The sequence below is a fragment of the Sarcophilus harrisii genome, chromosome 2 (assembly GCF_902635505.1).
Source record: "Sarcophilus harrisii chromosome 2, mSarHar1.11, whole genome shotgun sequence".
Lineage (NCBI taxonomy): Eukaryota > Metazoa > Chordata > Mammalia > Dasyuromorphia > Dasyuridae > Sarcophilus > Sarcophilus harrisii.
Genome location: NC_045427.1, coordinates 247050520 through 247063617, shown reverse-complemented (window position 1 = coordinate 247063617; position 13098 = coordinate 247050520). Strand labels below are relative to the sequence as shown.

The 13098-nt window shown below is 33.1% G+C and overlaps 1 protein-coding gene across 18 annotated transcripts in view; it reads left to right on the top strand.

Moving 5' to 3' along the window:
- Positions 1–13098, top strand: part of EHMT1 (euchromatic histone lysine methyltransferase 1) — a 259276-nt gene that overhangs the window by 155649 nt on the left and 90529 nt on the right. For all 18 annotated transcript variants that reach the window (XM_031951875.1, XM_012539611.3, XM_012539612.3 and 15 more), the window contains 2 exons: positions 5201–5346; positions 8471–8614. In XM_031951875.1, the coding sequence (XP_031807735.1) occupies positions 5201–5346; positions 8471–8614 (290 nt within the window). The remainder of the gene's footprint in view (positions 1–5200; positions 5347–8470; positions 8615–13098) is intronic.

Genomic DNA, 13098 nt, shown 5'->3' with positions numbered 1-13098 from the left:
CATGATCATTCTTGAAAGCAACTTGGAATTATTACTAAAAATTTATTATATTATGCATATTTTTGACCTAACAATTCCATTACTAAACTATTCAAAGAGATCAAAGAAAATAAAAAGAAACCTATATATACAAAAATATAGCATCTTTTTTTTGGGGGGGTTGCATAGAACTGGAAATTAAGGGGGAGTGCACATCATTTTTGGAAAGGCTGGATAAAAATGCTATATATGAATGTAATGAAATACTGACAGGAGGGAACAATATTAAAGAAAGTTGTGAGGACTTAAATGAATTGATACAGAGTGAAGTGAGCAGAATTGGGAATTGATAAAAGACAAATAACTTTAAAAGTCTTAAGAACTCTGATCAATACAATGTGCCCCCCATTCCCCCCAAATACAGTTCCACCAGGTTCATGATGGAGCATGCTTATTTACCTACTGACAAAAATAAGTAATGGACTTTCTATAAATTGATAAATATATATCTTGGACATGGCCAATTGAACGTTTCTTTACATTCAAGTATGTGGTTGTTCTTGAGGATTGGATTCCAATATGAAGATGTTAGTGAGAGGGAAAAATAATCTTTCTGAAACAGGAACATCTCAGTTATTTCTCAGTCTTAGCTTTGAATCAAAAAATACATGAAGAATAACATACACCCAGGGGCAGCTAGTGTCCCTGAAGTCAGGAGGACCTGAGTTCAAATCTAATCTCAGACACTTAACACTTCCTAGCTATGTGACCCTGGGCAAGTCAATTAACCCCAATTGCCTCAGCAAAAAAGAAAAAAGAAAAGAAAAGAATAACATACACAGATAATCAAGTAATACAGATAAATAAAACCTCTTATCTAAATCTTCTCCTCAGTATTTATGATGTTCAAGAGAATCCCAATTGCTTGCCAACTAACTAGCAGTGTAACTTTGTTTGCTTATTTATTAAAGGACAGAAGCATCTTGGTAAAGTGGAAGAGGTCATAGGGAACATCATTCTCCCAGAGAGCCTTCCTCTGACTGTGACTTTGGGCAAGTCATTTACTCTCCTTGGCCTCAGCTAGGTGCTTCGGTGGACTTCTGGACTTGGGTCCAGTTCAAATCAAACCTCTGAGACCAAAGAGCCTTGTCACTTAACTGCTGCATGCCTTAAAATTTCTGTGTCTGTAAGATGGGAATAATAATAATGGTTTCTATCTCCCAGGGCTGTTGCAGGATTAAGTGAGATATTTGTAAAGCACTTTGTAACCTTTAAATGCAAAACACTATGTGAATAAAATCTGGCCTCAGATACATAACACTTCCTGGCCATTGACTAGTCACTTAACCCCAATTGCCTCAGGAGGAACTAACACACACACACACACACACACACACACACACACACACACACACACTATGTGAATGTAAAAACAAAAAAACAAACCATTATATAAATGCTAGCTATCACTAATAATAATTTTAATGATAACAGTTATCATTTCTCTATTTTTAATCTCTAAAATGAAGTTGGTTGGATTAGATTATCTTCTGGTAATCTTTTGATCCTATGAAAAATGGTTATTAGGTGAATATTAACACTAACATTCTCTCATTCATTCAGAAAACATTTGTCACATGCCTATTCTGTTTGGATTTCTATGCTAAAAGCACCAGAATAGACATTAATTAGTTGATATGGTTTTTTACACTAAGTAGCCTATAGTCTAGTAGGAAGATAAGATAAACATGTAGTAGTGTGAGGACCAAAAATATGCTGTGGGAGTGGGGATAGATTCAGGGAAAGCTTCCTGGAGGAAGTGAAGTGTCAGACTTCAAAAGAAAATTAATTCAAGTGAAGAAGTGAAGCAAATTACAGACACTGAATACTGCCTTAGAAATGGAACAGAACTGAAGCAGAATATTACTGGGTTTCTTTGGAGGGTTGATTGCAGTTCAATTTCAAGCAGAGTGTGTGAGGATATTAGAAAAGAATTTAAAATGTTACTCAGTAGTCATTGACATTTTTGATTATTTTTTGTTGTGGGCTAGATGATAGTAGAATTACATTGATTCAGGCAAAGTTTATTGGCCAGATTAAAAGAGCAGTCACTAATGATTACAAACTACCTTGAAAGGAGAATGACTATCAGGTGCATTATAATGGGTTTTCTTTTATAGGAGTGGGTCATTCTACATGTCACTAAGGTCTCTGTGAAATTTTGTAATTATTTTGAGAATGCTATGACCAGATCTATATGTAAAAATACTATTTGAGTAGCATTGTAAAGGATGAAATAGAGATTAGGGTTGAAAAGATATTATAGAAATCTGACATTAGTCTATTCAAATGCTAATGTATTAGGGGTATATTTGGGAATAGAGAGTCAGGGATGAGTGCCACAAATTGGAGAGGTAGAATTAATAGTATTTGATTAAAGGTGAGGGAGAAGAATCATAGAAAACTTGGAGAAAAAGAAAATATAATACAGGACAAACTTTTGGGCAACATTTAAAATAAAAGGTTGGGGGCAGCTAGATGGCACAGTGGATAGAGCACTGGCCCTGATGTCAGGAAGACCTGAATTCAAATCCAGCCTCAGATACTTAACAAATGTTAAGTTACTACTTAACTAAGCAAGTCACAACCTCAATTGCCTCATCTCCTAAGAAATAAATAAAAATAAAATAAATTGTCGAGTCATCATAAGATGATGTGCTAGTGAAAGGAGGGATGGAGATAAAAGTAGCTAAGAAGCAAGGTTATGGGGTATTTTTTTTTTTTAAATATGGAAGAGAGAATATCTAAAAGGAATATGATCTACTAGTATCAAGTACTTCAGATCAATTTAAGAAAATGAAAATGGAGAAAAGCCTATTTTATATGATAGAAGGTCACTGGTAATCTCTAGGACAATAATTTCACTAATGTGGTAGGAATGAATATAGGATAACTTGTGGTTATGGAGAAATGTAGTGGTTTTCCTGGAGGCAGCCTTAGTCTCAGTTGAAATAAATAATTACTCCAATATCGCAGCCAGCTGATAAAAATGCAAACGTTTATTTCTCCTTCCAAATTAGCCCGGTTAGTTAAGGCCTATCTCTCTGCCTGGCTCCAAGAGATCTTGCAGCTTTGTCCTTGGCTTCTGCCTCTGCTTTTTTCAGCCTCCAGTCAGCTCTGACTCATGGCTTCTCAATCTCCAGTCTGTTGCGAGTAGTCTTTTCTTCCAGAGTGTTCTGTCTCAGAGCCCTGTTGATGTTCCGGAGAAATTCTCCCTAGCTCCAAGAACTTCCTCCATATATATCATCTCCCAAAAATTAACTCCTCCTTCTCGAGGCAGGGATTATGGGTTATCTCCCAGAGTACTCTCTGGTCCTAAGAATTTCAAGGGAGGTGTGAATTCAGACTAAGCCAGCCCTGAATTCTCGTGTGAACTCCATTGAGTACTTAGATACTTATGAGCTCTCTAAAGGTATGAACACAAGCATTGTTCAATCAGTTCCACTTAGTATCTTGTTTCAAGTTCTGGCCCAAAATAACTCTAAGATTAAATTAACTCCAATGTCTTTAACAGTTTGTAAAGAAATGTTTTAACACTTTAGTAAAGATTCCAACAGAGAAAAGTCCAGGAATCATCTGTAAGAGTTTGATAGAATTTATCTTCTAGTTGATTAAAGCCTTGAAAAGCAGTAAAATTGTCTAATGGTTTCTTTCATGGCAAAAGGAATATAAGGAATTTCAATAAATTATAGGCACTTTGAGCAGTTGGTGATATTGAGGTGAAGCTTGGTTTCTTCTGCCATCCATAAACACATGTTCATATGGATCCATATATACTGAAGCATGGCCCCCTCTGCTGACAAAGACATGCTTGACATCATTAATCCAAGCCCTAGTAGAGATCCTTTATCCTTAATGCTTTTTGAGTTGGGAGGAGTGAAAGACATGCTCTACATTTAATTAAGGGAGATGTATGAGAATATTAAAAGGTGGATCTGAATGTCTGAAGTAGTTATTTATCTTGAGGTCCATATCTTTGTACATATTTTATACCAAATAGAGAGGATATGAAACTTGGCCATTTCTCTGATCATTGCACTTCTTGGAGAATCTCTATACAGATAGTCTGCATCCATGCATACATACATACCTACATGTTGAGAGAGGTGGGATTGGAAATGAAGATGCATCTATCTGCAAGGTGTTTGCTAGAGCATTTGTATTACTGCTTATTTGAACCTACAACAGAAAACTGGATTGGTACTCTGGAGTCTGCATTAATTTCTTTTCTTTAGTTCAATCCTGAATTCCTTCTTTTCCCTCAGATTATCTTGGTTTTGGGATTGGGACCATATTAATTTAAAATATTATAATTAATAATAATATAATTGATATTGATTTATGTAATAAATATTTGATAATTAGTTGTTTGATGTGATATATTTCAGATTTTTAAAGGGAAAAATATTAAATGAAATGAGCAAGTTTTCCTATCTTTTTGATTCTACCAACAATGAGCAAAGTCTTCCTTTAGGATGTGCTAATGATCCTTTCAGAATTAAGGGCCATGAATCAAGTATTTATTTATTTATTTATTTATTTTTTTTGGGTACTGCATACCCACCCACTCAGATGTATATACATGTACATAGGCACACACATATGTATGTATGCATATCTTTATCTAAGGCCTTCTGTTAAGTTTTAAATAAGGAGAATTCTTAATACTTCTAGAATAGGTTGATGGATACTCATGCCAAAATCAGGGAATTTTTTAGAGGTCAGATCATTGCAGATAGCATCAAAGTCAAATCCAAAAATCTTTTTCCACTCCTTTACATCTTCTTTATTAGTAAGAACTTCTAGTGAAGTACTACCCACCCCCATATACCCCAACCCACATCCCACTCACCCCCACACAATCCACATACAGAGTTGATAATAAGAGACTACTCAATGAATAATTGCTGATTCATCTATAAAGTTCATTGAATGATTATACAATTCTTATGACCTTTCTGCCTCAGTTTTTAAATATTTCAATAATGGTTAGCCTTGTTTTCTGAAATATAGTTTTGAGGATGCATAAAAAAATTTTACATATCACTTAAAAAGCTAGTAGTAATTATATAACAGTAGATTTTTATAGTATCATTTTTATTTACCTGAAATGAGCCTGAAACAAGAAATATAATCTTAATAAATTTTTTCTTCTTTATAGGTCTATCCAATGGTCCTGAAGCAGTGGAAATTGATGGCCTTCAGGAAGTGCCTCTCTGTAGCTGTCGAATGGAAACTCCAAAAAGTCGTGAGATCACTACTTTAGCTAACAATCAGTGTATGGCCACTGAAAGTGTAGACAATGAGGTAAATAAATTACATCAGTTTTCTAACACATAAAGAAATGGACATTGTTGGCATTGGCATCTGAAAGCACAACTTTTCCAATTTTTTTTTTTTAAGAGAAATGGATTTTTTATACTGTGACATATTTAACAAGTATAAGACTGCTTGCCATCTGGGGGAGGAGGGGGTGAAGGGAAGGAGGGGAAAAGTTGGAAGAGAAGTGAGTGCAAGGGATAATGTTGTAAAAAAAATTACCCAGGCATGAGTTCTGTCTATAAAAAATTATAATAAAAGAAAAAAGAAAAATGGGCTTTTGAAGTGTTAAATTCCTTTGCAACAACTTCAAGGATTTTGAAAATCAGGAAAATTTATTCAATATTGAACTCCATGCAGATCCACTTAAGTAAAATTAGTTTTAGACTTCTTATTATATTTTTGTAATGCCTTTCCAGTCTTCTTACATTTGCTTCCCTTCACTTGATTCAAGTGACACTGGCCTCCTTTCTTTTCTTTGAACAAAAATAGTCCATTTTTTGACTCTGTGCATTTTCTTTTGTTGTCCCTCATGCCGATTGTTCTCTTTCCTCATCTCTGCCTCCTGGCTTCCCTGACTTTCTTCTGTATCCTAGCTAAAATCCCATTTTCTACTGGAAGCCTTTCCTAGCACCTCTTAACTCTAGTGCTTCTTCTCTTTTAGTTACTTCTGCTTTTTCCCTTTACATAGTCTGTATATATTTGTTTACTTCTTTTCTTCCCCATCAGATTGTGAACTTCTTAAAAGCAGAATCTTCTTTTGTCTTTTTTTATATCTCCAGCACTTAGCATAGTGTTTGGTATATAAGTATATAGTAAATGTTTATTGACTGTATTAACTTCTAAAAAGGAAAGATTTTTTAACAGCAAATTAACATTTGCTGAGTGAAAATGCATGCATGAGTACTTTGAAATTTTATAAGTGAAGGCTTATGAGTATTTTTGTGAGGTTCTCTTCTGTCCTATTGTCAATCTAGAGGTGAAAGCGGGGCTTTTTTGGTTAGTTGTCTTATTTTCAATAAATTAGAAGTCTAGCCAGGTATAGCTAATTTTCAGTTACCTAAGTCCATATCATGCACAATTTTTTTTCTCCAGCAGCCTATACATTTTCTCATAAATCTGGTAATTTGATGTTGATTTTAGACAGTCATTCATTTTCTCAGAACATTCAGATTATGCTATAGACCACTAAATGAGTGTATGGTACTTGATTCTTAAGAAATCCAAAGCTCTAGTGATTAGTTTTGTGACCTGGTAGTTATTTCCTTCCCTTTGATCAGTTCTTTTGACCACCTTCCTTTATTCCAGCTTCCCAAGATGAATTATTTAAGATTTTCTGGACTCCCCACTTCCATTTTTTTGCTTTCTCTGAGCTCTCTTTGCCTCTGCTGTCTCTAAGCTTCCTCCCCAACATTGTTTTATTGTACTTTCTTTATCTCACCTTAATCTCCTAGTCAGCTTTCTGTGAACGGGAAAGGTTGAAGGAGAGGGAACTAAGGAGAAAAGATGGCCAGGAGAGAAGTGATAATTTCTTTGATTCCTAAAGCTCTTGTTTTTCTTCAGCAATTGTAAGGAACTTGACCATGGCAAGACAGGACTGGATTCTGATTGAGCCTAGTCAATTAAATATATAGCCCCATATGATTTCTTTTGATTTGAATGTTTGGATTTTTGAGTCAAATCAGTAATAGTTGCTGTCGCAAGAATATTGTCTACTTGTAGGAAAAAAAAAAAGTAGATACTGGAAAATTAGATTCCTGAGACACTACTACAAATGGTCATGATTTTCTATAGCTAGGTCTTCGTGGGCATTCTCTTAGCTTCCAGACTTTTTTTTTTAAACTGAGGCAATTGGGGTTAAGTGATTTGCCCAGGGTCACACAGCTAGGAAGCATTAAGTGTCTGAGGCTAGATTTGAATTCAGGTCCTCCTGACTTCAGGGCTGGTGCTCTATCCACTGTGCTACCTAGCTGCCTCACTTCCAGACTTTCTTACTAATTGATTTATATTTCTCTTGCTAAGCTTCTTTGGGATTCAGACACTGTAGAGAGGCTATTGTTTCTTATAGGATTTCTTCTGTCTTAGATAGTTTATGTTAATGAGCCCTGCAATTAATTAGAATTGCTGAGAATTTACTATTGTTTTGGTTTTAGAGAATAAAAGAATTTTAAAAAAAAGTAATGATGGAAATGTAAAAAACTGTTTAACCCAAAGTAGAATGTTTATAAGGAGGATTCTTTTATCAGGTTTTAAAACAAGTTTTTAGCAGTTGCTTAGTTTTCAAAATAAGTAAATTATATGTTGGTCTGCTTTTACTTAACTTTAAAATGGTAACTTCTGTGGAAAATGTGGTGGAATTCTTTTAATTTAAACATTTTTCTACGTGAACCTAAATAATAATAATAGTTCATATTTTTACAGTGTTTCAGTCACATTTGCAAATAGATCTTATGATCGCATTGATTTGGGAATTACATCCAAAAATGCAAATTGTATCAGAGGAACATTCTTGCTGTCTATACCTCACTCTTTCTATGTGACAAGCCTATTCATTCTTTGTATCATGTAATTACTCGTGAAATTAGATGATACTTTATAATTTACGAATAACAGCTTTTGCCATATATTATCGTATTTGGTCATCAGAAAAATTCTGACTTGCTTAAAACTACACAGCCAGTAAGTGCCAAAAATCGAACTGAAACCAAAAAGATCCTACTCCAGTCTTCTACCATTCTGACTCATGTCTTCATGCTTTTGATGCTTTTTGGTACATTCTTGAATTTATGCAAAATAAGAAATCAAGAACAATTTTGTGACTGAAATAATCTCAGGCCATCATAGGGACTGTTTCAGTTAGTTAATTTGCTTGAATAGTGTCTATTGCTGGTATTGTCACATATGAAATACTTGAATTCATTTACTTCATGGTTAGCAAGTGATAAATTTCTTTTTCTGAAGATTCTTTTTGATTCTAAAATGTCTTTATTTCTCACTTGTTCTTAAGCTCCTTTGGGAGCTTAAATTGATTGAATAAAAGCATTTTTTTCCCCTTTGGGTAATTGATTCTATCATTTTATAATTGAATTTGCTTTTATTGCTGTGATTGCAGTTGGGCAGGTGCACAAACAGCGTGGTTAAATATGAATTGATGCGTCCATCAAACAATGTCCAGCTCTTGGTGCTATGTGAGGATCACAGAGGGAAAATGGTGAAACATCAGTGTTGCCCTGGTTGTGGGTACTTCTGCACAGCTGTAAGTTTCAGTTGATCCAAGATATGGCCTATCATTTGCATTACATAATATCAGTTACATATTTTTAAAATAAACATTACCTTTATTTGTTGCTCTGTTTTACATATATATATCTTACCTCTTGCATTACCCTCACTTGTTTTTCTTTGGATCTATCTTAGGGATGTATCAACTGCAAAAAGACAATTTAAAAAACATTATTTTAGAAATTGGACCATCATTTATTTTATTTTTTTTTAAGTATTGAGAAACACTTATCTCCTTTCTTTTCTAAGAGTGGCTCTTTATCATCAAATCCCCCAGTGTTATCTCATTCTTTCTTATTAGAAATTATGACCTACCTATGTAAGTCAGGGAATCCATTTTTTTTCTAGTATTATTTTTACCCTGGACAAAGTTAATACATTTTTGTTAAGGAGCAGAAAGCTAGCTTATTCCTTTGGGTATTTTCTCCACAATTATGTTGTGTTCTCTTCTTAGAATATTCAAAAATTTTGTTGAGATGAAATGAAAGAAGAGGAACCAAATTTTTAATCTATGTATTTATAGATTCATATTATAATTCATGAAATATGAATGTATTTGTCCATCTTCTTTGTTAAATATTACTCTTTTTTATCTAACTTTGTTTATATTTATAAATCACTTAACACATACAAAATGAGTTATCTCATTTGAATCCCATTTACAACTATGAAGTTAGCATAATAATACCCTCTCTTTATAGATAAGAAAATCAGGTTTCAAAAAATTAGTAATTTGCAATTTGCCTTAGAAACACACAGCCAGTAAGTGAGTAAATGAGCTAGCCATTGCTTGTAAACTGCAGGTCTTTGAACTCTCTCTTGTTTAGGATTTCTTAATATGCATTGGAGAACTTGATTTTTGAAAAAAAACTGTTTTGGTAACTTTTATTTTAATATAATTTGTTTTCTTTGTAACGCTTATCAGTTTTACATATTTAAAATATTCTGAGGAGGTTCATGTCCTTCTCTAGACTGCTATGAGTTTATGATACACAAAAAAAGGTTAAGAATTCCTGTTCTCGTTCTTTTTGCTTTATAAGGGATATTATGAGGATCAATTAATATTGACAAGCCATACTGTTTTTATTCTAAATTTAGAATATTTTATAGTAGCCAATTTTTAAAAAATAATTAGAGCATATTAAATTGCCATTATTTTTTGGGGGAAAAATCTTAAGAGGCAGCTAGGTAATACAGTAGATAGAGTGCTGAAGTCAGGAAGACCTGAGTTTAAATCTGGCCTCAGACACTGAACACTTCCTAGCTGTGTGACGTCCTGGTCAAGTCATTTAACCCCAGTTGCCTTGGCCAAAAAAAAAAAAAAATCTTATACCATATTTCTTTATAGAGGGAACACATCTTTAGAATTCCTAAGCAGAATCTTTTATAATTTCTGCTACTTTTCTCAAATTTCATTGTATTTTCATGATTATTGCTGTTTTTGTGATTGATAAAATATGAACTAAGGTCTTATTCTCATTTTTATGTTACAGAGTTGATAATACTATAAATTGTTATGACTGATAATTGAAAATTTGGAATTCTGTTTTTTGTTGAAGAAACCCCTTTATCTTTAATATCTCTCTCTTCTTTGTGGAGGAGGGACAGCTTTTGTATTGTTCTTGCCTCTTAGAAACTATCTTGCCATTAGTATCCCTCAAGTGATCTCTTCCATTTTGAAGTCCATGCCATCTATGAAACAATTTGTCATTTTTGTCGTGATTGTCTTATGATTTCTGTGACACACTCCTATTTTACTTTATGTCTTTAGCACTTCACTTATATGTTTTCCCTGACAACAATACAGCAATGACATTTAGTTATTTTTAGATTTTTAAATTTCATTTGATCCTTACAAAAATCCTATTAGGGAATTGCTGTTATAATTCACATTTTATAGATAAGGAAAATGAGTCAAAGACAGGTTAATTGCCTTGCCCAGGATCATAGTGCTCGTAATTATGGAAGCAGGATTTGAACTCTTTTCTTCCTGACCTAAATCATAGCAATTTATCCACTAGGCCACCCTGTTTGCATTATTCTTGGTGAATTTAACACATCCAAAAGGTTTATGAACATTTTAATATTTTGCTCTTTCAATTACTCTTCTTTAAGTCTAGTTCACCTAGACATTGACAAGTTTTTTATTTTAGATTTTGTTATTTAGAATTGTTTATCTATATCTTCCATAGTCCCCTTATATTTGAATGTATTCTCTTCAATCATTTTGATCCATAGCCCTTTTCTTCCCAGTCACTCATCATACTTTTGTTCTTATTCTCAGTAGAAATCTTTCTTTAGATCCAGATCATTCAATATGCATTTCAATTTTTCTAATCTTTAACTAATTTTTTTTCTGTATTTTAACCTGATTTCTTTCATTCCTGTAAGAATAAATTTTTTAAAAAGTCTTTTTTTTTTTTGACAAGGTTGATAATTCCTGAAATGCTTTTATTTTTTTGCTCCCATTTTTTTCTGAAATCTTTTCTCATTATTTTCTTGATTTCTACTAGTTATTACTTGTATTCTCACTATCCTAAAAAAGAAACTAACATTATCCTGTTACTAAAATTATTACGCTACAAGATAGCTTCTGCTTTCTTCCCTTTTTTCATAAGATTTCTTAAAAGAATCATTTACTATTTCAACTTACTCAGCTCTCATTCATTAATGGTTTGCAATACCACTTTATTTTCTTGCCAGTTGATTGAAATTGCCTTCTCAAATTTCATTAGTGTGACCTTCCTAATCAACACATCCAGAAACATTTTTCTCAGTCCTCTTCTTCCTTGCTTTTTCTCTATATTAGTGGTTCTCAAACTTTTTTGATCTTTGAATCCAGTTACACTTTTAAAAAAATATGATGAGGGGATAAAACACATAAAGTATATACATATTGATACCCTTTTGCCTTTAGACGCTCTCCTCTCCCTTCTAATGTCAAGTTTATCTTTCTGTAACACTTCTAATCATTATTTTGGTGATCTAAAATAGGAGTTCTTAATCTTTTTTGAGATCATGGACCCCTTTCATATTCTTATAAAAACCATGGATTCATTCTCATAATTATGTTTTTAAATAAGTGAAAAAAAAAATAACGAATTTCAGTTAGAAGTTAGTTAAAATATATAATATTTTTTCCCCTTTCAAGTTCATGAACCTCTTGAATTTTATCCATGAAACTTTTGATGTCCCTGATCCCTGGTTAAGAACCTTTGATCCCAACTGTGGTCTTCTTCCCCCTTTCTAACCAAATTGTCTACTAACTGAGAGTCTTTGTTATGATTCAGATCCCTCTGGTCATTTTTCTAGTCTTTTCTCTTTAACATTTTTGTTTACTCTCTTTTCATATAATAACCAATTCATTCCTTCAAATATATTCTCCCTATGAACTATAACCAAATGGATGTGATCTTTGTGAATTCAACATGTTTCCTAACTCTTGTGGAACTTATAGTTTGCCTTGTTGTGCGTGCGTGCTTGTGTGTGTGTGGGTTACTAATTTTAAGTTCTTGGAGGGCAAAGGAATAAGTTTTACTATCATTCAATGTTAAGCACTATAGTATGGGCACTCATTAAATTTTTGCTAAATAATTGAATAACTTTTTGGTCCATTTTGCTAATATTAAGCAATGTTTAGCCACATTCAATTGGTATTCTAATAAATGAAGCTAAATTTGAAGATAAAACTTAGCATGTGGTAGCTATCTTTACTTTATAACCATTTAACTACTTGAATATTTATTTCTCTTCGGTACTTTTCTTTCTTCATCTGTTAAATAAGGAGACAAATTAGTTATTGTAAAATCATTTCTAGCTTCATGTCCTATAGCTCTTTTATCTGAAGATAGGTGGTGAGAACTTTAAAAATGTTTCTAATTCTTTAGAAGAAAGATGTGTGAATTTTTTTAAATATAGTTTTTAGTTGTTGATCAGAAAATAGCCACTTTTAGTTCTATCTGCTCATTCTTTAAGCTGCACACTTAAAAGAAAAAGACTTCTTAGCTCCTATTTTCAAAGAATTTGGAGGCTGATTGGTTCATATTGAAAAGAAAACTCAAATGCCCATAAGAATCTCACATTTTTGCCTAGGGATGCAGCTGTCCAGTCTGGCTGAAACAGAACTGGGGAATGGCAACTCATTGTGATTTCACTAAATGTCTTTATTTTATGCTTACTCAGATTTTAGATTCCAGGAAACCTGTCTATCATTTAAAGGAACAGCCAATAGAATGACTTATTCAATTTGAGTAATATCAATAGTTGATGTTTATAATATACTTTTAGGCTTGCAAAGCATTGAATGTGCTTCATTACATTTGATCTTTACATCATCTATATTGCATATTGAGCATGTCATTTATCCTCATCTTACATATGAGATCAAAGCCTGAAGAAGTGAAAAGGGTTTCACATGATCATAATAGCTAGTAAATGTTGGGGCTGAGATATCAACCC